Source organism: Aspergillus uvarum (genome assembly GCF_003184745.1).
Source record: "Aspergillus uvarum CBS 121591 unplaced genomic scaffold BO82scaffold_46, whole genome shotgun sequence".
Classification (NCBI taxonomy): Eukaryota; Fungi; Ascomycota; class Eurotiomycetes; order Eurotiales; family Aspergillaceae; genus Aspergillus; species Aspergillus uvarum.
Window position 1 is genome coordinate 248,757 of NW_020291343.1, and position 26,215 is coordinate 274,971.

The 26,215-nt window shown below is 55.6% G+C and overlaps 14 protein-coding genes across 14 annotated transcripts in view; 7 read left to right on the forward strand and 7 right to left on the reverse strand.

The window, feature by feature from the left end:
* Nucleotides 1-654: 654 nt before the first annotated feature.
* Nucleotides 655-1,787, forward strand: BO82DRAFT_419887 (palmitoyltransferase YKT6; the record flags this gene model as incomplete). Its single annotated transcript, XM_025640123.1, has 4 exons — nucleotides 655-675; nucleotides 739-919; nucleotides 985-1,265; nucleotides 1,332-1,787. 4 exons carry the CDS (start codon nucleotides 655-657, stop codon nucleotides 1,449-1,451), a joined length of 603 nt encoding a protein of 200 aa, XP_025489671.1. The 3' UTR covers nucleotides 1,452-1,787.
* A 737-nt stretch (nucleotides 1,788-2,524) lies between these two features.
* Nucleotides 2,525-4,091, forward strand: BO82DRAFT_133706 (uncharacterized protein). The gene is made up of 2 exons (XM_025629996.1): nucleotides 2,525-2,712; nucleotides 2,772-4,091. The coding sequence occupies exon 2, from the start codon at nucleotides 2,903-2,905 to the stop codon at nucleotides 3,917-3,919; it is 1,017 nt and encodes a 338-aa protein (XP_025489672.1). The 5' UTR covers nucleotides 2,525-2,712; nucleotides 2,772-2,902; the 3' UTR covers nucleotides 3,920-4,091.
* Nucleotides 4,092-9,322: 5,231 nt separating this feature from the next.
* BO82DRAFT_340436 (GNAT family N-acetyltransferase) lies at nucleotides 9,323-10,435 on the forward strand (the record flags this gene model as incomplete). Its single annotated transcript, XM_025633510.1, has 3 exons — nucleotides 9,323-9,439; nucleotides 9,621-10,226; nucleotides 10,277-10,435. The coding sequence occupies 3 exons, from the start codon at nucleotides 9,323-9,325 to the stop codon at nucleotides 10,313-10,315; spliced, it is 762 nt and encodes a 253-aa protein (XP_025489673.1). The 3' UTR covers nucleotides 10,316-10,435.
* Nucleotides 10,391-11,834, reverse strand: BO82DRAFT_356446 (FabD/lysophospholipase-like protein). The gene is made up of 3 exons (XM_025635728.1): nucleotides 11,750-11,834; nucleotides 11,232-11,676; nucleotides 10,391-11,149 (listed from the first exon to the last, which is right to left on the reverse strand). The coding sequence occupies exons 1-3, from the start codon at nucleotides 11,793-11,795 to the stop codon at nucleotides 10,423-10,425; spliced, it is 1,218 nt and encodes a 405-aa protein (XP_025489674.1). The 5' UTR covers nucleotides 11,796-11,834; the 3' UTR covers nucleotides 10,391-10,422.
* Nucleotides 11,835-12,644: 810 nt separating this feature from the next.
* BO82DRAFT_133783 (phosphotransferase family protein) lies at nucleotides 12,645-14,086 on the forward strand. Its single transcript, XM_025629997.1, has one exon. The coding sequence runs from the start codon at nucleotides 12,731-12,733 to the stop codon at nucleotides 13,979-13,981; it is 1,251 nt and encodes a 416-aa protein (XP_025489675.1). The 5' UTR covers nucleotides 12,645-12,730; the 3' UTR covers nucleotides 13,982-14,086.
* Nucleotides 14,087-14,203: 117 nt separating this feature from the next.
* Nucleotides 14,204-15,100, forward strand: BO82DRAFT_376442 (shikimate dehydrogenase family protein; the record flags this gene model as incomplete). Its single annotated transcript, XM_025637524.1, has 1 exon — nucleotides 14,204-15,100. One exon carries the CDS (start codon nucleotides 14,204-14,206, stop codon nucleotides 15,098-15,100), a length of 897 nt encoding a protein of 298 aa, XP_025489676.1.
* A 57-nt stretch (nucleotides 15,101-15,157) lies between these two features.
* Nucleotides 15,158-16,252, reverse strand: BO82DRAFT_419895 (sugar phosphate isomerase/epimerase family protein; the record flags this gene model as incomplete). Its single annotated transcript, XM_025640124.1, has 1 exon — nucleotides 15,158-16,252. The coding sequence occupies one exon, from the start codon at nucleotides 16,250-16,252 to the stop codon at nucleotides 15,215-15,217; it is 1,038 nt and encodes a 345-aa protein (XP_025489677.1). The 3' UTR covers nucleotides 15,158-15,214.
* Nucleotides 16,253-16,390: 138 nt separating this feature from the next.
* BO82DRAFT_133791 (shikimate dehydrogenase family protein) lies at nucleotides 16,391-17,604 on the reverse strand. The gene has a single exon (XM_025629998.1). The coding sequence runs from the start codon at nucleotides 17,362-17,364 to the stop codon at nucleotides 16,435-16,437; it is 930 nt and encodes a 309-aa protein (XP_025489678.1). The 5' UTR covers nucleotides 17,365-17,604; the 3' UTR covers nucleotides 16,391-16,434.
* A 10-nt stretch (nucleotides 17,605-17,614) lies between these two features.
* Nucleotides 17,615-18,496, forward strand: BO82DRAFT_356447 (putative pathogenesis associated protein Pep2). The gene has a single exon (XM_025635729.1). The coding sequence runs from the start codon at nucleotides 17,656-17,658 to the stop codon at nucleotides 18,406-18,408; it is 753 nt and encodes a 250-aa protein (XP_025489679.1). The 5' UTR covers nucleotides 17,615-17,655; the 3' UTR covers nucleotides 18,409-18,496.
* On the reverse strand, nucleotides 18,441-20,573 carry BO82DRAFT_419897 (uncharacterized protein; the record flags this gene model as incomplete). The annotated part of the gene is made up of 2 exons (XM_025640125.1): nucleotides 18,441-18,629; nucleotides 18,691-20,573. The coding sequence occupies 2 exons, from the start codon at nucleotides 20,571-20,573 to the stop codon at nucleotides 18,533-18,535; spliced, it is 1,980 nt and encodes a 659-aa protein (XP_025489680.1). The 3' UTR covers nucleotides 18,441-18,532.
* Nucleotides 20,574-20,811: 238 nt separating this feature from the next.
* Nucleotides 20,812-23,134, forward strand: BO82DRAFT_288830 (putative pentafunctional AROM polypeptide; the record flags this gene model as incomplete). Its single annotated transcript, XM_025631628.1, has 2 exons — nucleotides 20,812-22,869; nucleotides 22,916-23,134. 2 exons carry the CDS (start codon nucleotides 20,812-20,814, stop codon nucleotides 23,132-23,134), a joined length of 2,277 nt encoding a protein of 758 aa, XP_025489681.1.
* Nucleotides 23,118-23,801, reverse strand: BO82DRAFT_356449 (YjgH family protein). The gene has a single exon (XM_025635730.1). The coding sequence runs from the start codon at nucleotides 23,735-23,737 to the stop codon at nucleotides 23,306-23,308; it is 432 nt and encodes a 143-aa protein (XP_025489682.1). The 5' UTR covers nucleotides 23,738-23,801; the 3' UTR covers nucleotides 23,118-23,305.
* A 291-nt stretch (nucleotides 23,802-24,092) lies between these two features.
* On the reverse strand, nucleotides 24,093-25,056 carry BO82DRAFT_356450 (GNAT family N-acetyltransferase; the record flags this gene model as incomplete). The annotated part of the gene is made up of 2 exons (XM_025635731.1): nucleotides 24,495-25,056; nucleotides 24,093-24,376 (listed from the first exon to the last, which is right to left on the reverse strand). The coding sequence occupies exons 1-2, from the start codon at nucleotides 24,925-24,927 to the stop codon at nucleotides 24,093-24,095; spliced, it is 717 nt and encodes a 238-aa protein (XP_025489683.1). The 5' UTR covers nucleotides 24,928-25,056.
* Nucleotides 25,057-25,456: 400 nt separating this feature from the next.
* The window catches only part of CweA (putative GPI anchored protein), a gene marked incomplete at its 3' end in the record, with an annotated part of 4,495 nt that continues 3,736 nt past the window's right edge, over nucleotides 25,457-26,215 (reverse strand). The window contains exon 2 of the mRNA XM_025638702.1: nucleotides 25,457-26,211. Coding sequence (XP_025489684.1) covers nucleotides 25,457-26,211 — 755 coding nt within the window. The remainder of the gene's footprint in view (nucleotides 26,212-26,215) is intronic.

A 26,215-nucleotide genomic window follows, 5' to 3' on the forward strand; every position in this document is an offset into this window, starting at 1 on the left:
GGTCGGTTTGCTCCGAATTCTGATCAGCCATACGATGGTACTCTCTTTCATGAGTTTTGCAGGTTATATCGCCAATCATGCGTAGTCACTTTTAGTGTGTTTCTCTTGATGTTTACCGGGGCGGATCCGATAGAGAATCCGGCCAAGACTCGTGTTCGTAAATCAACAACGTGGTCATTGATTTAACCTTCAGGTACTGCGTATTGTGCCTGAGAATGTAGATATTGCGTGATCAAAATAAAGTATGGCGACGACTAATTGCTAGGATGAAGTGTGCTGCCAGCTTGTTGTGTCGACACATGGCAATCGTAGTACTAAGTATATATATATATCGATCAAGCCACATGCATATGGATTATTCCAGTGATGATGGGGTCCCACATTACGGATATCTTCTTTGGTCTAGCATAAAAGTCAGTGTGCTGATGAGAGATAGCATGTCGAGAACTCTATAGTGAAGTTACTTGGACATATTCAGTACCTCCCCAGATATAGTTCATGATAGATTGAGAAAGAACCCGTGATGACGACTACAAAGAAAGGCACGGATGCCCCAGGCGCCAAGGCGGTGAGAAGCGCAACCTCAACCGTCGCCCCGCAAGCTTTCGGCTGGTCATCGACGTCAGCCTCACAGAACCCCCCGTCGCCGTCAACATGAAGATCGTTTACATCGGAGTGAGTGCTCCTCATTTCTTCCTTCTATTGTGACAACTGTCTCTAACGCCTACGCCGATCTAGATCCTTCAAAATGGCCAGGCCCCCGCGGTGGAGCTCTGCGCCGAGCGTGAGCTTAGCAGCTACTCGCGCTTTACCAGGGGTAGCATTAGCGAGTTCATGACTATGTTCAGCAAGACCGTCGCCGAACGCACGAAACAAGGCCAACGACAGGACATTCAAGAGCAAGGCAAGTTTTCCACCCGTCATCTCGAGTTATTTGTCCACCTAGTCCTATTCGACCACCAGCCCCTGACCGCCAGATCCCAGACTTCACATTCCACGTATACGCGCGCACCCAGGGTATCGCCGGTGTCATCATCAGTGATAACGAGTATCCTTCGCTCGCCGCTCACCAGGTCCTTTCCAAGACTCTTGACGAATTTCTCACCCTCCACCCGAACGCTGGTTCCTCGCGGGAACCGATCTCCTTCCCCTCGCTGAAGACCTACATCCAAGCCTACCAGGACCCCCACCAGGTGGACAGCATCCTCAAGATCCAGAAGGAGCTGGATGAGACAAAGATCGTACTTCACAAGACCATCGAGAGTGTGAGTTGATAGTCCTGGGTTGTAGCAGGTGGTCAGTCAGTTGACAGGGCTGACTCTCTGAATTAGGTCCTCGAACGCGGCGAGAAGATCGATGACTTGGTATCTAAGTCGGAAGGTCTGAGTGCACAGTCGAAGATGTTTTACACCTCGGCGAAGAAGCAGAACTCCTGCTGTACGATCATGTGAGGGCGCATGGGATGACCCGGACTCGAGTCGCCCGTACTACCCCGGCGGAAATACACCAGCGACCGATTATCATGACTTCGTTTTGAGAGCGTTTTTTGTTTGCTACAGGGCATTCGTTTGCAGTTCTGGACCAGTATTGCTTGATTCATGAATAGGGATGGGAACACCCGGGTGCTTCGAATTACGGGAGACAAAGGCGGGAGGAGGGGGTTTAGAGTAGGCATTCTTATTTGCTTTAGGGCCCGAAGAGCAGCAGTCAATGCAGTGTGGGCTTTGATGATTTGACGCCGCCGTACCGAGAAGGACAGCGTAGCAACTCAACTGGCGCGTACTGCCGTCGTAGTTATCTCCGCGCCCTCTGTTTTTGCTCGTTTCGCTGTTTTGGTCATGGCGGTGGATCAAAGAGGGGCAAATCGACGGACCATTCTTATCTATTGAGGAAGGGCGATGCTGGCGGTGATGATTGGTGGTAGGTTCAAGCTCCCAAGTATTAGACTTATTTATTGCAAATTAGTGGGTGATTATCAGGGTTACGAACCCACTGATCCCCCAGTCGGGCCCTACCCGTGGTTCCCGCCGAGGAATTGGGAATGGCTACATTTCGGCCAATTCTTCTACCGTGAAGGTGATTCTGGCAGTGGAAGATGTGAAGTAAGCTAGACTACTATGTGAGTACAGTTGCGACAGATCCAATCTATCCATGCTAAATTTTCTGACTGCAGACTTCTTGCCAGTCAATCAGCGGTGAATAAGACCGATTAAGCAGGCCAGGCTCGTCATGGCCCAATAGCGAACTCCACCCCCTGAGGACTGCCCCTCCCTCTTCCTCACCTTCGCTTCACAGTTCACCTTAGTCGTGTTCTCCTTCTAGAACACGATCCACACCCACAACCAACAGCCTCAGTTTCCATTATGTAGCAGCATCGGCCTGGGGCTGCCTATCATCTTTTATGCCCGAGGCTACCCGGGTCCCGGCCCGGTTGGCTTCCATTGGTCACACCCGCCGAAGATGCCCTCGCTCCGAACGGATATTGTTCCTTGTTGCCAGCCAGTGCCAGTGCTTAGGTGGTGTGCACTGTGGGAATTATTGACGTTGCCCAACCTTGGGATACACCCATTACCTTATTTTGTTCGGTTGTATTATTTTATTATCACGCTGGGTCCCCGCGGTGACCCTCCTCGTTTTGTCGCCCGCCTGCTACTTTCATTCCTTTCATATCCAGTTCAGCGTTACGTTCTAGCGATTTGTATGCATCCATAGGTGAGTGTTGCCCTATACTCTATATTGCCCGTGTGCATGTCTGACTGACTGGATACTAGATACCCTTACTACTACACCATTCTTTCCACGCCTTTCCTTTGTTTATAGGATAGCCCGAGAATATCTCTTTTGTTGGAACCCCCACCGTCACCTTTCTAGGGCCAGGGGTGCCCTTCTACTCAACATCACCATGGATCATGATTTCGTTCTCCAGCAGACGCTCCCGTGGAGCTTACAGCGCAATCGGTTGGCAGAACTTCTGACGGCGGATTTCACGGTTGCTGCAGGCTCAGCAGCCTTGGTCACTCCGGCCGTGATGATTCTGGACAGGTACAGCTCACCTGGCTTCTCGAGAGCGAATGCACGTATTGACCCTCAAATTAGACTGGTGGTGGAAAAGTCCTCTCACAATCAACCTCTTCTGCCCGCATTTCGTCGACACCTGTGGCTCTCTATCACGCAACCTGCGACCTTCCTCACGTCGCGACCCAGTCTGCTTGTCTGGTCCCTCTATACCGCAACGTTCGCGGCGGCGAATGCCACCGAGACCGTCCTCAGCGAGGTCTATCCACACATCGACCACGCACTTGCCACGACGTCGACGTTCTTGACCACGTTCGTCGTCAACTCCTCCGTCGGCATTTGGAAGGACGTCAAGTTCGCTCAACTTTTCGGCCACAACCACAACACCAGCACTGCGGGGACAACTACACCCCCGCCCCCTGCAGCGGCATCAACTCCGGCAGCCACAGGCGCAACCAAACCAGCCGCCGCCGCCGCCGCGGCACCCCAGAGCAAGATCCTCCGCTCCGTCACCCGCTCCATTCCCTTTGCTACCTACTCAGCCTTCCTCATCCGCGACGCCCTGACGATCTTCGGCTCCTTCAGCCTCCCGGCGATGGTCTCTACCTCAATCCCAGACTCGGTCGCTTCGAGCGAGTACGCCAAGATCCTCCTTGCGCAATTGGCCATCCCAGCCTCGATCCAACTCATCAGTACCCCGATCCATCTGCTGGGTTTGGACCTCTACAACCGACCGATAACGATTCCTGCCGCGGACCGGATGGCGCGAGTGAGTCGGGATTGGATCGGGGCGTCGCTGACGCGGATGTGTCGCATCATTCCCGCCTTCGGAATCGGTGGGTTTGCCAATACCGAGGGGCGGGCCTATCTCCATGAGCAACTGCGGCTGTCTGGTGAGGAGTGAAACAATCCCAACCACTTCAGATGGCCTTGTCTATCTCACCCACTGAAGCATGCAAAATCTAATCCCTGATGACTCAACTGGGACACTCATCATAAGAACGCAGACTTGTGACAATCCACAAACAAACGATCGGGATTCTGCGACCGCGTTCGGCGATGGCTCGGTGAAGAGGGAAGTGATTCGTGTTTCCGGCGCGGGGCGGGGCGGGTGCGCGCGCGCGTCTGCCCTTGTTTCCTCAATTAGGTCAAGCGGCACGTGGTCAGGCGGAGGTGCCGCCGGGAAACTCACACCGCCCGGCAAACCTCACTCCGCCCTACAACCAAAATAGGTTGACCGACGCGTGATGCCTCTAGCCCTAGCCCTTCCAAACTACTGGTTTGGGCAATTATGGAGGCGGTGTCCGCTCCCCACTGCTCACTTTCACTGCCAGCCACCGACCGGGCCGGTGCAGAGCCGGATGGATTGGGAACATCAACAAAACTGCCACGCCCTCCTATCCCCGGGATCATTCGACTGCCGGCATTGGGGATGGGAATCAATTGGCGGGGGAGGGGCTGACAAGAACCGTGCTCCGAGATCGGGTGATGCCTTATCGCGTCCGGCTTCCTCGGTTTTCGTCATCTCAAAGGCACGACCGGCTACAAATAGAAAGGTGGATTCCTCCTGTGGCTGTGTGCCCCCCCGTGCAGTGGCAACAACATGTTGCTGTTTTTAGGCTATGCTGGCATAGTCTACCAGAATATACTCGCTCAAAGTGCCGATCAAACCGTTCGGAATCTCCTTCTGTTTGTAGTATAGTATTTACTACCAGTTAACTATCTATAACTTACTACTTCTCGTTCCTGTAATGGTCGCTGGTAGTGCTGCCTAGGAAGCCGACTGATCCCTGCCCAAGTCTCTAAACCGCATGATCTAGATAGCCACAAGATAGCCATAACCATCCGCTCGCTGTGATGCCAGATCCTGGTCTCTATGCCGGCAATGCGCAGAAAAATACCTCGGATGGTTGCCGAGACCTTGCCGGTGTCACTCCTCCGATTCGATGCTTCTCCCGGCTCTAAACGAACCGCTACAGCAGATAAGCTGTTTAACCAGATAAGTCTGGGTGACAGGTTTCCTGCTCAATGCTGTCGAGCTCGCATATTCCATCAGCCTCATTCGACATATAAGGCGTAATCGTTCTGTCAAATTGGTAGGGATAAGGTGTGCTGATGCGGACGGCTCGGATGCACTCACCACTCTTCTCATTACAGCCCGAATGGAATTGAACAGAGCTTTTCAAATCGCTGCAGATGCAACCCCAGGCCTATCTCCTCTGTCATGACTGCCTCAAGAAACCCAAATCATGCTGCGGCTACCTAGAGTTTCCAGCAGTCGACAAGGCCCCAAGCTCGCTAGCTCACAGATGCTATTACAGTGCCCACATATCACGTCAAGCATCGAGAAGTTAGTGTGACTTTCGTCTCTAATATGGACTCACTAGAGATTTCCCGTAGGCTAATACACTTTCGAAGACAGCGTAGGAGAACTACCTTGACATTGACTTAGTATGCGCAGTTTTTAGTCATTGTTAATGTAGCACTTTGTTTCACGTTGTCTTGTGCTCGTTCTATGGGTACTGTCTCTAAAACCCTCCTTTCCAAGGCTGAAGGTCGCACACAAGATTAGTAGCCTTTTTTTATTTTTCTTTCCCAACATGCAATTCTTCCATGCAACTGATCCAGTGTGATGTTCGATGGGGTACAGGTCCAGACACTATGATCACGCGATATACCCCCAAGGTGTCGCGGAAGATACAATGTATCACTGGGCATGCGCCTTCTGATCCTCTTGGCTGGAGTTACTCCACAAACAGAACTTTCCGACTCCGGCCATTCTCCGTCCATGCGCTCGAGAACTTGTAGAGAATGCTATATTGTATAGCATTCTGGTGGCTCGTTTCGGGGGGTTATGGACCCAGTTGAATCCACGTGATCGATTCCATGGGGACTTGAGCTTTCTGACTAAGACCTGCCACAACATATCGGTGTTACATGGCCTAATCGGTTGCGAGTTTGTTTGAACTCGGGCGTCTAGTTCATCGTGTCTCCGGAGGGCACTAGAAGTGTAGTCTCGACCTGGCCATGGTGATGTTTTTCTTACTATGAAGATACTCTACACAGGCTATCATCCCTGGCCTCCGTGTAATCCAATCACATTGCACAGCATTGGTTACTCCATCGCGTGTTCACTTATCGCTCCGTCAATGACTCTGGTGAGATGACTCTGGCGAAGATGCGACTGGGAGCACTTGGGGATATAATTGCGTTCATACACCCAGGCATCAGCCTATGCTTCAATCCGGATCTTTCATCAGAATGGATTCTGGAAAAGAGTTATGGTCAGTAGAAGACTTTATACACGCAAGGGCTATATTGAAGAGTCACCAGGATACGAAGCACCATGAAGGCTGCCATCAACCACAAGGCCTTGTGTCTTGACACAAACGAGAGTGTATGGACGTTGATGCGTACTGATCTAGAAACCATCAGACAACTTGATACATTAGGAGGCCTCCATGACGTCTGCAGCCAAGGCAGATCTCATCCACCCATTCTTGAGGGAAGATGGATATCATTGGCTTGTCTGGTCTCAAAATTCTCAAGGTTGTCTGTCGGCAGTGAATGCGCTTAGCGCTCTCAGGGCCACCTGTCTCCTCCCCTACTTGCAAGCGGAAATGACATCGAGTAGTCCAAGAACGCACAGCCATGGCCGGCTCTCAAGGAGATAGATCCTTCTCGTTAGACACAAGTCCCTTAAATGGTTCTGTCGTCGAGCCTGAATCGACTACCCGCATACATTCAAGTTGTTAGGTTTCAAGTAATGTACATCAACGCCCTCACACCAACTATGCATGGAGTGCACATTGGCGTTCGCCCTTTGACACTAATCTGCACAGAACCATCGACTCTAGAAAGTCTGGTTAGTCACAAGTCGCATAGGAACAGAATTATGGATCGTGCGGCCCACGTATAGTTCGTGTCAATCGCATCCCTTGAGCAGCATCGCGTCCGGGACCCGTAGACCAAGGGCAATGCACGAGGAGCGGCGCATATGGCATAGGTTGAAATTCCCCGGATGGAACTGAGATCTGGATGGAGGCAGTGAATGGTCCTTTCAGTTTGGGACGGAGTGTTGTACCCGAGTCAGGGGGTCAGCTCTCTTTCCCCCGAGTCTGTTGACCTCCCTCAGGCAAAGTCTTCAACATTCTCAGTTGTGTCTCCTCCTGGTCCCACATCATCTCCGTTCATCTGTTCTTACGTCTACTCCACTCGGCTCCGATCACGATCTGGTGGAAGAAGTGGGGGCATCCGGCCCGCTAGCCGTGTCCGGACGGACTCCAAGATCACCTTACGAACGGGTCCCGCTTGACCACTATCAGAACATCTACTAGCTGAAAGGACTTATTTAGAGTCAGGCAGTATTCTGGCTTCTGTCAAACTACAAAGTTTCAGAAGAAAAGAGACAGGTTGATAACTAGTCTGAGAAGATGACATAACAAAGATGCTCTACCCTCGATCTCTTACGTGGTGCTGGCAGCCTATTTAAGCTTATTGGGCTACCTTTCGGGGTCGGTTGGATGAACTGGATCGCAGATTCTCGCCGATCGGAAATCTAATATAACCTTTGGCTGATATGACTCTGAGATTGATACTGAAGTCTAGTCTCTGAGAGCCGACCACAAAAGGACTCAGGGTCAGAGCCAATCTTCGAAAAGCCATTGTCATTACGTGAGGAGGAGTGCCTCCTCATGACATACGCCGGGGTTGATTGGATCCGTCGAGGTTGCTCGCGGAAAGTCTCGGCAATTACGTAGCCAAATGTCGGTCTGATTCTATGTCTGACGCTATAATGTACCAAAGCCATCCTCCTTCATGAGTATGCATGTGTTGGTGAGGCGACTAACGTGCAAGGAGAGAATTCGTTCAGATGAAGATGATAACAAAGAGTCGGTAGTGCCTAAACTACTTACTCCAGAATCATGCTTGGTAACCTCTCGAAGAGATGCGTTTCCTACATTTGCATTCCATACACAAGGCCACAATATTTTCTGTAAGGAGCCCATGTCTGAGAATTGAAGGTGGTTTTCTTGGCGCTCGGCGAGCGGTGAGCATCTCTCCCTTTGACGTCGATGGTGATTCCAGGCGAAGAGGTTCCGTTTACTCAATTAAATGATCTACGGTACTCCGAAAGAATGGAAACTATGCTGTGCGCCAGGTCTCACCGATTCTCGGTCCCGAGACACCACTTTTGTCACGAGTCCGGCTGTTATGAAATCATTCGTAGTACGAGGACATTCCTGGAAATCTATCCTCCACCCGGCACAAGAACCTAACTTATGCTTAGGCGGCATGCAGCACCAATGCACGAGGACGACAGGCATTTTGTGACGCGGCCAGAGTCGGAATAAAACGAGAAGAAGATGCAACAAATGAGCAGGATGATGCGACTCTGAATACGAGGTGGAGAGTGGTGGGAAATGCCGAAGCCAGCTGCCTGGGAGAAGGAAGTAAGTCAAATGGACTTTTGTCACTCCTCATCGGTTAACAACTTGCAGCCCCTGAAGTCAGGGATTCTCGTATAGGTAAGATCTGGCGTCGACGTGTCCAATAAAGAAGTGAAAGCAATGCATCATCGATCAATGTTTCTGCAATCTTGGGACCACGATAAGCCCTGTTGTATCGACCGCCGCTGATAGGCTCACAGAGAAGCATGATAACCCCGGCACAACCTGCCGGAAATCGCCTAGCCAGCTAGGCAATGACCAAACGAGGTCGATCTGCAGCGCATGATTGGCTCCAGGACCCTCAATGAGTCCCGTGACTTTGGCCCCGCCTACGCGTCGAACTCCTAAAAGCGGGATAGTCTTGGACGTCACGGGCGGCGTGAGTAGGACTTGCCTGATTGGGACGAATGGGCTGGGCCGGGCTTATACTGGGGGTTACTGGGGATTACTGGTACTCCGTCCACCGTGCTATGGTCCGGAATCTGAGCAAACGATGGCGTCGGTATAAGTCTTTCACTCTACCCTCATCCATTCACTGTCTTCCTCTCACCTCTCACCCTCTCTCAATTCACCCTGCAAGCATCTCGAGAACCCAGTCCAACTGTTTGGTCGTCTCTCCGTATCACCTCAATTCTTCCTCCCCTCTCTCTCACTGCTCTCTTTCCTCTACTCTTGTTAGTCCGGTCGACTCCCATCAATAGATGGCGATCTCGCTTATCCCCCTCCGCCGCCATTCTCACGCATACACCATTGCTCTCTCGCAACCCATTCGCAGACACAGTAGGAATTGAATTGAGAATCTCATTGCCATTGACCTACTTTCTGTTCTTGATATCTTCATCACCTTCAACACCATCATGGCAATCGAAGTCCTCCCTCTTACTAAAGCGGATATCCCCGCGGCCGTAGAATGCATCCAGAAAGCATTTGCCGATGATCCATTCTTCCGCTGGATATTCAACAAGAGATCTGGGGTAAGTATGTCTCCATCCGGAGAAGAGAGGGATTCGAGGCAGCGATAACTTACCCGGTCCCCCATCGCTGCCTCATTCCTTTTCCTCCGAATGATGTATGATAAGGATACATGTAGAGCCACGCCCATTTCCCATTCCTGCCCTCAAAACCCATCAATAACACGCGAAAAAAACCCCCCAGTTCAATCTCCACCGCAACGCCGCCTCGATGGCCGCCCACTTCCAATACGGCCTCTCCTGCCAAGCGCCCATCTACATCGCCAAAGCGACCTCCCCGACGAGTGTGAGTGCCACCAACGACGACAAGGCCGCCCTGCTCGCGAGCGAAACCGGCGACGACGACGACGACAACGACAGCGACATCGCGGGCGTGTGCTGGTGGTTCCCGCCGCAGCCGGCGGGCGAACCCGTGACGTGGACGGTGTGGGCGCAGGACTGGCTCCTCTCCTTCCGCCAGCTGCTGTTCAACATCCGCTTCGGCGGGCGCGGCGGGCTCAACGTCCGGCGCTACTGGCAGTGGAAGCAGCGCCAGGAGCGCACCCACGCCCGCATCTGGTCCGACCCCCGCGGCTACTACTTCTGCAACGTGCTGGCCGTCAACTCGGCCATGCGCGGCATGGGCGTTGGCCGGAAGCTGGTCGAGGCCGTCACCCAGAAGGCTGATCTGGAGGGCATGCCCTGCTACCTGGAGAGTTCCAAGGGGTTCCCCAATCTGGTCATCTATGAGAAGTTGGGGTTCGAGGTCGTCGAGGAGATTGATTGTCTCGATGGGAAGGATGCTTGCAAGGTATGTGCTTACTCGGCGTATGGTGTGGGTGAAGGCTAATTTGTGGGTAGCTGTATTGTATGATCCGTCAGCCGAAGAAGGCGGATTAAGTGTCTGCAAGGGTTGAATTTACCGTGCTGCGATTGTTTTCTTAGTTCGGGAGGATGACTCAACTTGAAGTTTCTTGCTAGCTAGCATTGCATTTGAGCAACCACCATCATAAATCAGACACCCTACACTTTCCATTACCCTCGTCTCCGTCCCCCTCCGCCCCCTCCTCCAGACCGCCTCGTAAAGCTTCAGCAGTCTTCCTCATCTTAACCTGGACCCCAAACTCCGCCAAATAGCCAATAGTCCGCGCCTTGAGCTGCCCCAGCCTTTTGTAGTCATCCAATCGCACATCCGCCACGCCCTGCTCAACATTGAACCGGAAATAGACCCCGGGACGGTACCTGTCGAACTGGCGCTCCAGCTCGTCCGCCACCGCCTCGCAACTCGTCGCCAGGTCCTTCTGCGCGCGGATCGTGTTGAGAGGCAGGGAGGGCGCCACCCATCGCTGCAGCCACCCGGCCTCCGTCACGGGGCTGATGGACTTCTTGCCCGTCCCGATGCTCACCACGCAGTCCACGATCCGCTCCGGCGGGAACACTCTCTTCGCTTCGCGCAGCATCACCCGAGTGGGGTTGTTCGCCCCGAGCGCGCCGTCCACGAACTCTGCTGCGTAGTTATTCCGGTTGATGGTCTTCCGCTGGAAGAAGATCGGTGCGGCGGAGGTGGCGCGCGCCGCTTCGCAGATGGTGATTCCTATCGGGAGGGGAAGGTCCGGTGAGTTGGCTGAGTTGAATGATGATGACGTTGATGATGACGACGATGCACTCTCGTCGTAAGAGCGGAAGAGGTACGGTGGGCCGGTGATGTCGGTGGTGTTCTTCGCACATACAAAACTATCCCTTGGCGTTAGCCGCCTCACTCTCGAGTAGCACCCCGAGACTAAGGACTTTGGACAGAACCAGAGTTACAACTTACACTTTACACCCACCACCGCGTTCCTCCAGCAACACTTCCGCCCCCAGCGCGATCCCCTCATCATCGCCACCACCTTCAGCCCGGGCCTCATCTCCATCCTTCCCATCTTGACAGACAGTAAAAGTAGGAGTATACCGCCCCACCAACTCCGCAACCGCAGCTTCAAGTCTCGTCGCCTTGAACCGCCCATCCTGCCACGGCCACTTCCGCGCCTCGGACCCGAAGATCACCTCCGACAGGGCCATGTACTCGTCGATGGCGTCTTGCACCGAGAGCCGCAGTCGGCCCAGGAGGATGGCGATCAGTCCGCCGGTACTGGTGCCCGCGATCATGTCGAAGATGTCGCAGGGTTTTGGGGTGGTGGGGAGGGCGGATTGGTGTTGCAGGTCGAGCATCAGTTGCTGGAGAATGTAGAGGGAGCTAAGGCCGCGGACGCCGCCGCCGTCTTTTTGTGGTTGGGATAGATGTTAGCTGAGGGGTTTGGGGGTGGAAGTTCGGGTGGGGTTGGGCGGGCTTACCGAGAGAGAGGAGGCGGAGGGGCTTGGTGGATTCTTCGTTGGACATTGGATTGTATGTACTTCTACATGTAAACATAATATATTTGAGGGCTATAATCATTTCTATCAAGTGCTGGTCGGAGATCATTCTTATACTTATATTAATGATAGAGAAGGGCTGGTGGGTCATGAGGCTGAAGTATAAGCGCTGAGCTTGGCGCTGGGGTGGGGTTGAGCTTGAGGTTATTCTTGTTGGGCCAATCAATTACATCAGGTGTAGCCTCCTATTGTAGTTTCATGGCGAGCGCTTCTCCACTCGATGAAGATGGATTGTTGTGGTTATTTTGGTCGTTGGGTCTGGTTGGCCACGACTAGGGCGTGAGCGCTGTCGCCCTAGGTACTCCGTTGGCTGCCAAGAAAATGTCTGTGAGTCCAGCTCTATTTGATTATATTCCAGAGGAAAGCTAGCCTCAATTAATCGAAACTTAAGGCGTTGAAACCTCAATAGAGCCCATGAGCAGATCTTGCCTGTCAACCAGTAAACAGCACGTGAACGGTCGAGCCCTGCGGATCGGACCGACAGCGGCATTGGAAGATGACCGCTGATAAGAATGGGTCGATGAGATGATAACGCATGAGTCAATATGAGCCATATGCTTTTAACCAGCCTGAGTATAGATGGGACTGCTTAGCGTAAGCTTACTGCTTTAGTTCCAAGGCTTGGCCAATGGTACGCACCTGACAGACGATGCAATATCGCAGCCAGACTAGGCTGGCTAGTCAATTGCTTCCATGTCAGCCAACGAGACTATGAGAGACGTACTGGATAATCACTGAATTTAGCCTCATCTGACGACGATAAATATCACACCTTGCCACTGTTCACTTCGATCTCTATCAGTATCTCGTTCTCAAACACAAACACAACGTCTCCATCATCGATACTTCATCAAGCACACGCACAACTTCTCCATCATTCCTTCGTCAAGTACATATTCGGAAATGAGCACCGCCAGCTACCTTCCCCCGGCGCTGAGCGCGGAGAGCATCACCGCATTAATCCTCTCCCTCTCTCTCCCCACCCCCATCAGCATCACCCCCCTCGAAGTAAGAGCCGCCTTCCACTCCATCTACCTCATCACCTTCGCCGCATCACCCCCCACAAATATCCCCGCCCGCCCCAACCCCGACGGCAGCACGACGCTCGTCCTCCGCGTCTCCGGGCGCCAACTGCCGCGCATCAAGACCCTCAACGAAGTAGGCGTCATGACCTGGGTCCGGACACACACCTCCATCCCCACGCCCGCCATCATCCACTACGACGCCACCGAGACCAACCCGATCGGCCACGAATTCACGCTCCTCGAACAAGCCCCCGGCGTCAGCCTCGACACGATCTACCCCAGTTTATCGGAGTCAACCAAGACCCAACTCGTCCGGCAGCTCGCCGCGTACCTGATCGAACTGCACACCCACCCATGGACAGACGGATACGTGGGGGGTCTTACCCTCTCTCCGTCCGGCGACGTCGCGCGGGGCCCGCCCATCGACGAAACCTACTGGCAGAAGCCCGACCTGGAGAAATACTGGTCTCCATCCATTGTCTCTGAAACAGAAACCGCGGACGGGACAATCAGTCTGGAGACCCTCAACCCCATCCCGCCCGCCGGATTCCCGGACTACGTGGCGTTCACCGTCGGATGTCTGGACCGGTACCTCCACGCCATCGTCATCCACCCCGCCCTCCAGCCCTACCGGGACCTGGTCCCGCGCATCCGCGCCTTCAGGGAAGCGGTGCAGCGGCCCGAGGGCGCGGCCCGGCTGAACGATGTCCCGTATGTGCTTGCGCACAAGGACCTCCACTGCGCGAATATCATGTGCGATCCGACGCGGCCGGGCTGTCCGATTACCGCGGTGCTGGATTGGGAGTTTAGCGGGGTGGTGGCGGCGCCGCGGTGGAATCCGGTGAGGGCGTTTCTGTGGAATGCGAGGGACGGGGAGGAGGATAAGGCGGAGCGGAATCGGTTGGAGGCCGTGTTTGAGGAGGTGTTGGGTCGGGAGATGGGGGCGGAGTGGGTGTTGGCGGAGATGAAGTGGCGGTGTCCGTTGCAGGAGGAGGTGCAGAGGGTCGTGAATCACTTGCGCGCGATTATCGAGGTTGTTCCCCGCGGGCAGGCCGGGGAGAGAGCTGAGCAGTGGAGGAGGGTTGTGGAGGAGGGGATAGCTTGCGTGGAAGGTGGGATGTTGAGCTAGGTTGGTGCGGTGGTTCTGCGTCGAGTGGTGAGTATACGCATACTTCCAGATCCTCCATATCATCCCCGCCCGGCTATCTACTTTACCCGTCCTGTACTATAAATCTTTCCCATCTACATCACCACACCACACCACATCACATACACCACCCAACAGCTTCGCACTTCAGCGCTATCCTCCTTACTCATCTATCTCACTTGCTTGCTATTGATGCCCCCGAAAATGATCACCCCCCAAACCTACCACATCTTCGGCCAAACCCTCACCACCAGCCTCTCCCCGACCCTCCACAACGCCGCCTTCGCCCACCACCGCCTCCCCCACCACTACACCATCCAAGAATGCCCCTCCCTCGCCGCCGTCCAACATCTTATTGATGCCCCCACCTTCGGCGGCGCCAGCGTCACCATGCCGCACAAGCTGACCGCCTTCCCGCTGTGCGACGAGGTCAGCAACGCCGCGCGACAGATCGGGGCGATCAACACCCTCATTGCGGAGACGCGGGGCGGACAACGCGTCCTCACCGGCGACAATACCGACTGGCGGGGTCTGTACGAGCTCGTGGAGGAGTTTTCAGCGAGCCGGGGCTATCCCAGCAGTCGCGAAGAAGTCCAAGCCGGAGGCCCAACCGCCGGACAGACAGGCCTCGTCCTCGGTGCCGGCGGTGCCGCCCGCGCCGCAGTCTACGCGCTCCTGCAGGCGAACTTCGCCCGGATTGTGATTGCGAACCGGACGGTCGAGAAGGCGGAGACGATTGTTCGGGATTTCGAGGGATTGGCGGGGCCGAATGGGTCGGACTGCGAGATCGTGGCTGTGAAGTATCCGGTTCCTGCGGTGGGAGAGGTGAAGCCTGAGGTCGTGATCGGGACGGTGCCGGGGGCTGTAGTCGCGGAGACGGAGGTGGAGGGGCTGTTCGCTGGATCAGAGGATGGGTTGGTGGTGGAGATGGCGTACAAGCCCCGGGTGACGGGGTTGATGCGCGCGGCGCGGCAGGCGGGGTGGCAGGTGCAGGATGGGTTGGAGGTGTTGTTGCGGCAGGGGTTCGTGCAGTATGCCCTGTGGACGGGGAGGAAGCCGCCTGTGGAGGTGATGCGGGGGAGTATTGCGGAGCGGGTATAGAGTAGTGCGTATCGAGATCAGTGCACACCTTCCCAGAGCAAATAGAAAATAGAAGCCAGAAACGTATTACTCTAAACCTGCACTGACTGTCCACACCAAAACAACCCTACAACCCTACAACGCTAACTCTGCCCGCAACAACTCCCACGCCCTCATCCCCCTCCGCGCATGCTCGCGCGGCACCGCAGGATCCGCCTCGGCCAAGGACCGTGAGAACAGCTCCATCGACACCCACCCCTCGAATTTCAGGTCGTTCAAAAACGCCCTGGCCACCTCCACCACCGGCAAATACCCGCCCTTCTCGTGCTCATACAGAAACAACCGCGCATTGCGACTCCAGCTCATGCGCGCCGGCTGGCCCTCCACATAGAACGGATGGCCCTCGCCCAGCGGCGCCGCCAACCGCTCCGCATCGACCACCTGCACATAAAACACCTTCCGTACATCGACCGTCCGCACCAGCCGTGCCAACGACTCCCTCAACAACCCATCCGCATCCCCCGCCACCCGGCCGGAGACCGCCGCCGGATCCGCCCACACCCGCCCCGCGATGTTGAAGGTATCCAAACAAGCCCCGAAATTCGGGCGGTTGACGCGCTGCACCACATCCCACAGCGTCTCCCAGGTGGACACATAAGTGCCCCACGCGAGGTTCTCGTACGCGAAGCGGATCACGGGGCGTTCCTGGCGGCCCAGCTCGGCGATTTCGCGCATGTCGGCGACGATGACGTCCCAATCGCCGGTCGTTTCGGTGGCCGGGAGGAGGAAGTTGGACGGGATCTGGATGAGGTCGGTGCCCAGGGTGCGGGCGAGTCGGAACCACGTGCGCAGCTTGGTGAGGCGCTGGGCGTGCGCGGCGCGGTCGACGAGCCCTTCGTAGAAGAGGAAGGGCTGGAGGCTGATGATTTGGAGGTCGAGGGTGTCGCAGAGCTGTTTGGTGGTCTGCGCCGCGGCGAGGAGGGCCGGTTCGTGGATTTCGGCGCCCGGGGCGCTGGGGCTGGGGCTGTGCTCGCGCGCGAGGTATTCGAGGTCCTCGTAGAAGAGCTCGACCCCTTTGAAGCCGGCGGCGGCGATTTGGGTGAGTTTTGCGGGGAGGGTGTGTACCCAGGCCCGGCCGACGGACATAGTGGCGATGGCGGGGGTGCAGGGCATGGTGGTGATGCGGATGGTGATGTTATGTTGATTGGGATGGTACTGGTGATGGAAATGGTAAGTTGGCGTGATTACTGCGGCCAATGTTATGCAGAAATGGTTGAATACTTGGAGACGAGACTATATACGTCGACGACTGCCTATCCCAGCCACCATCGGCTATATCCACAACCGATCGGTCTCTAAAAATTGATAGCCGGGCTCTCCTCCGCCGCCCGCCGCAACACCGCCCACGCCTCCTCCACCGGCAAACTCCTGCTCGCCTCCTCCCCGCACCACAGCCGGTACTGCTCCTGGATCTGATGGCCGATGATCTCCGTCCCCTCCACCGTCGTCCACCCGTGCCGTTCCGCCGCCTTCAGGAACCGTGTCCGCCGCGGCTTGAAGCACATGTCCAGCAGCACGCCTTTCTCGTTGCTTTGGCCGGGGGCAGCGAGGAACGCCTTCACAATCGCATGCACCTCGACTTCCTCGGACGTGGTCGGCTCCGCGTCCGGCACCGTGCCAACCACGTAGAACGGCCGCTCCGGCAGCGCAGCCACCTGCTTTACCTGCCTCACGTGCACGAGCGTCAGTCCCCCACCGTACACCCTCTGACACTCGTCGGCCAGCTCCTGCACCTCGCCCTCGTCCCGGTTGACGATGTAGATCGTGGAACAGCCCAGCTCCGCGTGCAGAGCATACACCGCCGCGCGAGAGGCGCCGCCGGCCCCGATGATCGCCGCAGGCTTGCCCCTCCCCGACGCGCTGGCGCCCACCAGGCACCCGAGCACCCCACGCCAATCGGTGTTGGTGCCGCGCAGGGCACCGTCCGCGGTGCGGTAGACGTTGTTGCACGCGCCGAGCTTCCCGGCAGGCTCGTCCAGCCCGTCCAGGTGCGCCATGATCGTCCGCTTGTAGGGCATGGTGACCACGGCGCCGCCGCTGAAGGTCGGCGCCCGGAATAGCGTCATCGCTTCCTCCACGGTGGCGCACTCTTGGGCCTGGAAGTGCCAGTCGGCGTGGCCGAGGGAACGAAAGATGTGGTTGTGCATGGGCGGCGCGATAGAGTGGGTCACGCCTATGCCCACAAGGTAGGAGAATTTGCTGGGTGCGGGTTGAGGAGGGTTCATTTTTGATGTGATGGAGATGATGACCGGAAATATAGAAGGTAAAGATTGATGGTAGTAATCTGGTTGGGGTTTTCGTTGGATGGTATGTATCGTTGAGTGGCAGGCTTAAATGGCTCTCGTCTCGGGGATGAGTATACCCGCACACGGGCAGGATCTCTCCCGATGGCTAGCGACGGCATGGATCTCCGAACCTTAAAACGTCTCCTGCACCCCGCGGCTTTCCCCGCACTTTCTTCATGCTGTACAAGCCCCAGAATTCATTGCATTGAGACACTTCTTGTAACACACACAATGCCTGACCTACACTCCCTCCCCGCCGGTTCGCGCCCTCAACACGCCATCCGCAACAACGGCCCCCGCGACCTCGCCCTGGAGCGATACATGCTCCGCGAACTCGCCGAGGGCTGGCCCTGCTACCGCGACGCCTGCGAGTGGGAGAACCTGCGCTCCATTTTTCACCCGGACGCCCACATCTACACGACGTGGACGGGGCTGACCCACCACCGGGCCTTCATCGAGGCCTCGCAGGCCGGCATGGACCGAGGCGCGTTCATCATGCACCGCATCCACGGCAGCACCACCGACATCGACCCCACGGCCACCCGCGCCGTCACCAAGATGAAGGCGACCATCACGCAGCGCTTCGCCGAGCTGCCCTGCCACGCCGGCGGCGTGTGCGAGGCCGACGCCGAGAGCGACTGCCGCTTTATCTTCTTCTGGCAGAAGGTGCAGGCCGACGACCCCGATCGCCCGGAACTAGGTGGCCAGTGGCGCGCGGTCTTTGTCCGGCACTGGTACGAGAAGGATAAACTGATTCCCGTGACGCCGGATCGCGTTCCGGTGCTGGATCACGAGCGGCTGCGCGCGTATCCGCCGGGTTATCGTCACCTGGCGTATCTGCAGGAGCAGACCATGGGAGTCACGGTGCTGCTCGATCTGCCGGGGCATCGCAGGGAAGGGGACAGTGTAAACGGACGGAAGCATGACTTGTTGTATTGGCAGGCCAAGGAGTGGCTGGATGGGAAGGAGATGAGTTGGGAGTGATGGTTTTGCACAGAGCTTGTGTCGTCTTTGTGATATGGCTCATGAGTTGTAAATATGAATATAGCGACACCTAGGAATCAATGTCCCCAAGTGTATGACTGCTCTCTGCCAGTCACTCTGCCAGTCATGTATCCTCAGGGATATACTGGAGCTGCTCGAGGAAGTCTGTGTCCATGTTGCCCGCATAGAAGCCCAAGTTTTCCGCGAATGTGGGTTCATGTCTACACAGGGTCATTAGTAGTTATTAGTAGATATAACGTGATGTCAACACAGGACACATACCTGCTGGCTGGAATCGACGTCATGATCTCCTCGAACAATGCATGAAAGTCTTCTGTTTCCTGTGTTTGCACTGGTTGGGTTGCCAACGCCCCAGAAACACTCCAAGCGGACGTCGGGATCTGGGGTATGACTCGTGCAACCACCATATCGCTACGTCCTACTTCTGAGCCTGGCACATGCCAGGCGGGGGTTTCGAGTGTAAGATCAAATGAGGTACTTGTTCCTGGATGTCGGAATAGTGGTACGTTAGAATCGCGGCGGCCGCCTGCATCTTCAAGCTTCAGCATGTGCACATGACGAGAAACTCGGTCCCTCAGACGTTCCGCTTCTTCACTTCCGAAACATTGGGATGAAGTCTCTAGAGACTTTCTGGCCTGGAATGTGAAGCAACGAAGCAGCGGAGTTGAGCTGACATTGCTAGTGATCTCCACGTAGTCATCGAGCAGATTGACCATCGTGCGCAAGTTCTGAGCTCTCTCCGAGACTGCGGAAGCATCCATCAGCTTGCACTGCTCGATCACGTGTAGAATGGCGAAAGCCGAAGTGAGATGAAGAATCAGTAGAGGGGGCGTAGCGTATTCCAAGCCCTTGTATGGGCGTTGCTCGGATATTTGCTTCTCCAAGCGTTGCAAGTCCACGAAGACCTCCTGTGCAGAGACGACGCCCGAGGTGCACAGCAACAGGCGATTGAGAATGCGCATGAACTTATGGATCATGTTGAATGTGCTTAGAGCACGAAGAGGGCTCTTCGAATTGAATCGCGTTTCTGAACCCTGGTCTCGTCGCGTAATGGTCCAAGTGTCCCACTCATCCACATCATCCTCTTCAACCTGCGCATAAGCCTGGTGTTCTGGACCGAGCAGGGATGGTGATTTGTGGACCAGAGCCGATATGATCCCGTCCAGAAAGGTACAGCCAACGAAAGCATGTTTGCACCGGTAAGTCCGCGCTGGCTCGGGCAAGATGGCTAGTAATCGAGTCGTGTGTCCGACTAGCACCCATGCGTGACCGAGATCTCCCAGTTCAAGATGTAGGAGGACGAGGATGAGGAGGGCTTGGATGTGGCTCAGTTCTGTCTTCTCGTAGCTGCTGATGAGTCGCGTTTGAATCGACTGATGTGTTTTCGAGCGAATCAGTCGGGTCGGGCAAGACGAAGAATTTATCATAGTAGATGTGTAGGCAATGATCGCCCAGAGCACGAGACGACACGCAGAGTCTCTGGGTGAGTCTGCATGGGTATGCATGGCGCGCAGGATGTCTCTGCGTTCGACTATCGGAAACCAGCAATGGGTGTGAAGGAAGTAGAAATCCACCAACTCAGGCGTGTTATCTGGAAATGGCAGATCCAGTGATACCGAGGTGTGTTGTGGTGGAGTGTCTTGCCGCTGTTGTTGTTCTCTCCCGCTGTCTCTGGGAACTTCCCTTTCCATCTCCATCTGCTCTCCTTCTTCTCCTTCAGCCACACAACCATCCACAAAATCCTCTCCCAGTCCATCATCTAAATCTATTTCCCCTGCATCATCTCCAGCCACGGCTTGAGTCAAGTGAAGAACCTCTTTGGCGAGCTTTGACCTCCGCCAACGGTCGGCCAACTCACTGCAAGCGAAACGCTTCCCCTCCCGAGCACCTCGGACGATGCACTGCAGCGTGCTCTCGCTGTTAGGGACCCGGTCGAGAACAATCCCGAGCGCGACCTCCAAGCTCCTCACATATCCCGACTGCAGTCCTCTCCGTCGACTGCTATTTTGATACGTGCAAGTCCGGTTTGCCGCCTGACAGATGGAGCACACGGGCTGCTCGCCGCCGCACTTGGACTTCCGACGCCGACATTGGTCACACGCACGGCCAATGCGCTTTCTCTTCGACAGTCTGGGATTTGGCATGACATAGAAACCTATAGACTGCAATGCATGGACTTGATAGACTGCGTTGTGCACGCAGACGTCTCTCGTCTGGTTCGAGACCCCGGGACGTCATGTGATCGGTTAGGACTTTAAGCGATGGCAAATTCCGGTAATTCCAACTTCACTTGCAGACAGGTTACGATCACGATATACCATCTGCTTGGCCAACTGCTAAGATTCAATGCCTTGGTATCTTCACGCACGCTCCTAGTCAATGATGGCACCGGGGATTTCTCCTTCATGCTCCCCGCCACATCCCGGGAGTGTGACCACCAGACGGTACAGTCCCGATGCCACCCTCATACTGGTCGGATTTGTCGGGGCGGGCAAGAAGACGCTGGGCATCATCGCCTCTGTCGCACTCCGCCGTCGCTTGATTGACTTTGATACCTTGTTCCGTCAAGAAACACAGCTTTCGCCTCAGGAGTACATCGCACAGCATGGGTCCACGCTTTATCGAGAACTAGAATTGCAGCTGACTCAACGACTCCTGGAACAACATCGTGTCGGCTGTGTGATTGTGGGTCTGGGATGGCTGGCCACGCGCCAACAGCAGGAGCTGTTGAGCACGTTTGCCCAGGAGCATCCTGTCTTGTATGTCAGAAGAGATCGGTCGGATCTGCAACGAACTATCAAGATCAATCAAGACAAGTTCCATCGTCTTTTTGCAGTTGGAAACGCATTTTTCGAGGCCTGCTCCAATTTTGATTTCTACAATCTGACCCAAAATACGACAGGTGGGGATGGCAGATCAGAGGCTGTTCACATGCGACTTAGAAAGGCCGGAAGAGTGTTTATAGCCTTCCTCGAACGCATCTACGGTCGAGCTACCTGCAGTGTGTACTCAGCCAACCCTTTCATCGAGCGTTATACACATGCTTTGCAGATTCCTGTTAGCTGGCTAGAGGAATCCAATCTCGACTATGCACAGCTGGACTGTGGGGCAGATGCTTTAACCATCTTAATCGACGTTTATCCCAGACACAGAACCACGGAGCTAGCTGAGAGCTTAGCAAAGCATATGGCTACTGTCAGAATGTATGCAAGGGTTCCGGTCTTTGTGGAGATTGCGGATGCACATCAATTTGAGCCTGTGGAGTATCACAAGTTCTTGAAACAGCTTCTTAGACTAGTACCGGATGCTCTCGCATGCTCTCTTAGCAGTTCTCCAGAACATCTGCGAACGATTATCGACACAAAGGGTCACGTCAAGGCAATTGCTACCTATCACATACCGGGCCCACTGTCCTTGCAGAGGTCAGTAGATCTTTCTTCGGGACTCAAGAAAGCTGAAGACATTGGCTTCGACGTTCTACGCCTCACCGGAGAGTCAAGAGTTGAAACTGATAATCTGGCTTGTATCGCACTACGTCAGAGTCTGGCCGACAAGGCTAAAATTCCGATAGTTGCCTACCACAAGGGAGATTTGGGCAGGGCGAGTGTTTGCTTGAACCCTGTTCTATCGCCAGTGGTACTCCCTCACATGCAAAGCGAGGGGATTCCGCTGCAGGCCGCCGAACAGGCTCTCACAGCTTGTTACTTGAGCCCTAGAAAGCTCTTCACGATATTTGGCCAAAACGTGGCGCAGAGCCTTTCTCCAGCAATGCATAATGCCGCCTATGCCGCCTGTGGACTGCCGCATCAGTATGGTAGCATGCAGTCTGGCGTCTTCGAGGAGGTTATTGATCTTCTCAACGATGCCAACCATGGTGGTGTCGCGGTCTCACTACCGTACAAAACCCAAATCCTTCCTTATTTGGACAAAATCGGCCGTGAGGCAAGAGATATTCACGCGGTCAATACCGTAATCTTGGAGCAGAGCATCTCGGAGACTGGACAGATCACCAGAAAGCTTAAAGGATACAATACAGACTACATCGGTATCATGGCCGGAATCGACAAGAACCTGTCACCAGCCAACGCCATTCGTGCCGGTACATCGGCCTTGATTATTGGAGCCGGCGGCATGGCCCGTGCTGCGATCTATGCTTGCTTGCAGCTGGGCGTGCAGCACATCTGCCTTTACAACAGGACCACCTCTAACGCAGAGAGGCTTGCGGAGTATTATCGTGACTGGGCTGCATCGTCGGAGTCCGCTGCTCGCCTTCGTATCGAGGTCCTGTGTTCAGCGAATGAGCCTTGGCCCCGACATCTACGACAGCCTACCATCATTGTGTCTTGCTTACCGGCTCTCGAGATTAATAGCCAATCGCCCGTGACTCTGCGGTTACCTGAGCAGTGGCTCGCGAGTAGCACGGGCGGAGTCTTTGTGGATGTGAGTTGTTCTTGCCTCCTTGTAAATGCAAACTAATGCAGAGCAGGTTGCGTACGGGAAACACCAAACGGTGCTACGGGCATCGATGAAGGACAGGGCCTCGAAAGGATGGGTCGTCGTCGATGGCTTGGTGGTTCTGCTGGAACAGGGCGTCGCTCAGTATGAGCTTTTCACCCAACGGCCGGCGCCGGTACATGTCATGAGGCGCACGATACAACGACAGTCGCAAGGGTTCTGTTCAAATTCGCCCAGTGTTTCGATTTGAGTCTTCTTAGCATACATAAATTTCTAATGATGATACAATGATCCCGGACGTTCCGCCACAGCCTGTTCGGCTTGTATATACACTTCCATGACGATACAACGATCCCTGGCTTTCCGCAGCCTTGCACGACAGACGCGCTATGCATCCAATACAGCCCTCCAATTACACCAACTACTCCGCCGCAATAGCATCCACCTCGATCTCGACCAGCATGTTGGGGTCGATGAATCCGTTGTGCACCACAATCATGGTCGCGGCCGCACCAATCGGAGTGTCGCTCCCGCTAGCATTCTCCTTGCCCAGGACCTCCTTGAACCCCTCTCCAACAGCCTGACAGTCCTCATGCCGACTGACGAACATCTTCACGCGCACGATGTCTTCGGGCCCGCGTCCGCCCATGGCCTTGACGGCTTTGATGCATTCTTCCAGCGCCACGCGGGTTTGTTGCTTTGCGTCGCCCGGGAAGAGAATCTGCGGGATGCTTTGGGTGGGGTCGACGGCGGTTGTGCCGGAGACGAAGATGTGTTGGCCGTGGCGGACGGCACGGTAGTAGCCGATGAGGGCCTCGAAGGGGGAGGTTGTGGCGTAGCACTGCTTCGACATGGTGTGTATGGTTTGGTCGAGAGATGAGGTGAGGGTTGGGTGGGGAGTGGGGGGTGGGGAGGAGGGAGGGACGGTGGGTTGGCGAGAGAAAGAAGTAGACAGATCTTGCAACAGTATCTTGAACGTATCTAAGCAGCGAGAATGAATTATAAGTTTGCTCTCTCTCCAAGATATCTATATAACGTATGACTCACTCAAGTAAGCACTGGCCCTACGCCTCTTGGCGGGACAACCGCCAAGGCCCCGGGGGGGTGGCAGAACACACCCCCCGCCCCACCCATGCCCTCAAACACGAGGTCAACAAGCCTATATACAACCTCGAACCCAACCTCCACCCCCACTACCTTTTACACCGTCAATTCTTCACCTCCGCCCCCACTCCTCCAAGTGGCTCCCCCCTCTCACGCATCATCACCACCCACCGCTGCCGCTCCTCGCGCCCGCCCAGCGCCGCGAAATCCAGCTCCAACGCCTCGAGATCCCGCCACCCATACTTCCGGTAAATGGGGTACCCTTCCGCCGTGGCCTCGAGGTACACGCGGGCGTTGCGCGCGTCCGCCTGCGCCAACCCCCACCGCAGCAGGGCCGACGCCACGCCTTGGCCTTGCGCTTCGGGGAGCGTGGCGAGGAATTCGAGGACTGCCCCAACCACCGTTCGTTAGTTTAGGGAGGATATCGCCCAGCGGTATCCCGGCGTACCGTCAAAGGGAAGGGGGGGGGGGGAAGGGTGTGGGGGGAAGAGGGAAAGCGAACGCACCAAAATCCCCCTCCCGCAGATACTTCTCCTTCAACCGGTCCAATTCCCCCCAGAAGCGGCGGTGGACGGCTAGATTAATGCCCGGGGGGAGGGCGGCGTCTCCGTCCCGGCGGAAGGTGGTGACGAGGTGTGCGTGCTCGGGGGATAAGTCCCCTATACTTGGGGGGGCGAAAGGCCCCGGCCCCGGCACGGTCCAGCGCGCGTAGCCGACGACCTCGCTGGTGGCCGGGTCCTCGGCGACGAGGACGTGCGATTCCCCGTCGACGAGCTTGGTGAGCGCGCGGGCGAGTTTGAGCGGGTAGGTGGCGGTGCGGTCGAGGTTGGGGAAGAGGTTGCGCCAGAAGGGGGTCGGTTCGAAGGCGGTGATGTTGATGTGCGCGAGGTGCGGGGCGTCCTGGGGGATGGCGGGGCGGATTGTGTATCTGGGTTGCATTTTGGGGGTCTTCTGGATGGTTGTCGTTATTGTTGTTGTTTTGAGAAAGAGTGCAGAGTAGTAGAGAGGCACAGTCTTATACTAAAGAGTCTACGTGCATACAATGGTGTATGGGGGTGAGTAATAAGCGTGGAATCGACTTGCTAAGGCGTGGGTTGGAGCCAGAACAGTTCCCTAAATTGAGTCATAACTGGTAGGAGCACAGTGATTGGATAGAGGTTGACACTTGGATGGATGGGGACTAGGCGTGTGGGGATGGTCTTGTCCGTGAATACATAGTCGAGTCAGACAACAGTGAACTACACCACTACTGCGATAAGATCTAAGAAAAAAAATGAAACCTGTTGAAGTCTAACGAATGGAAAACAGTAGGAATAAAATACATCAGAACAACCGGGATGCCCCTCCCTTTGTACTAAATGAGTGAGTGGTATCGAGTATGTGATACAACGATGACAGAACTTTCGGTGAACATATTCAGTGGGAAGCGTGAAATAGAGACAGTTTTAAAAGAATGGCGTGGCTGACCCTACAGGATCAAAGCCAGGAGAGCCACAAGACCAGACAAGACCGAAAAGACGCCAGCGTAAGGTGCGGCCTGAGGTGCTCCAGCCCCGGTGAACAGAAGGCCGCTTGATGAGGCAGACGGCGCAGCCGGGGGTAGGTTGTAGCGGAGAGTGGGTTGGTAGGCGTCGACGCCCGTCGAGTGGGGGCCAGCAACGCTCGTAACCGCCGTCGGAACAGCGTGCGACGAGGGAGTGGTGGCAGACGACACTGGCACGTACACGGGAATCACGTGGAAAGTCGAATCTTGCTGAATCGTGATGCTGGACGCGACCTTGTCCATGACAACCGGCTCCGTGGGGGCAGGGGCGGCAGTCGTCATCGCACTCTGCACGACGTCGGTGGCGGATGGCTCAGAGCCAGGAACGTGATGAGCTTCATCAAGGTTGGGACTAAAGGGGCTGGTTGGGGATGCGACCTCTTGAGTGGGGTTAGACTGCGCCGTAGGCTTGGTAGGCTCACTTGGGCCCGGTGCGGACTGAGTAGGTGCAGGAGCTTCAGTGGCCACAGCGTCAACCTTAGGGACAACTGTGGGCTCGTCGGGCAAAGTGTGTGTCAGCGTGCGAACGATCTCCTGAACAGTGGGTGCGCACGACGAAGATGACGTGGGCTCGGACTGCTTAGGAGTTTCGTCCACATGGGGCTCTGCCTTGGGTTCCTCCGGCTTGGGCTCCTCATGCTGCGGCTCCGGGGCCGGGACAGGGGTGTCATGCTTAGGCTCTGG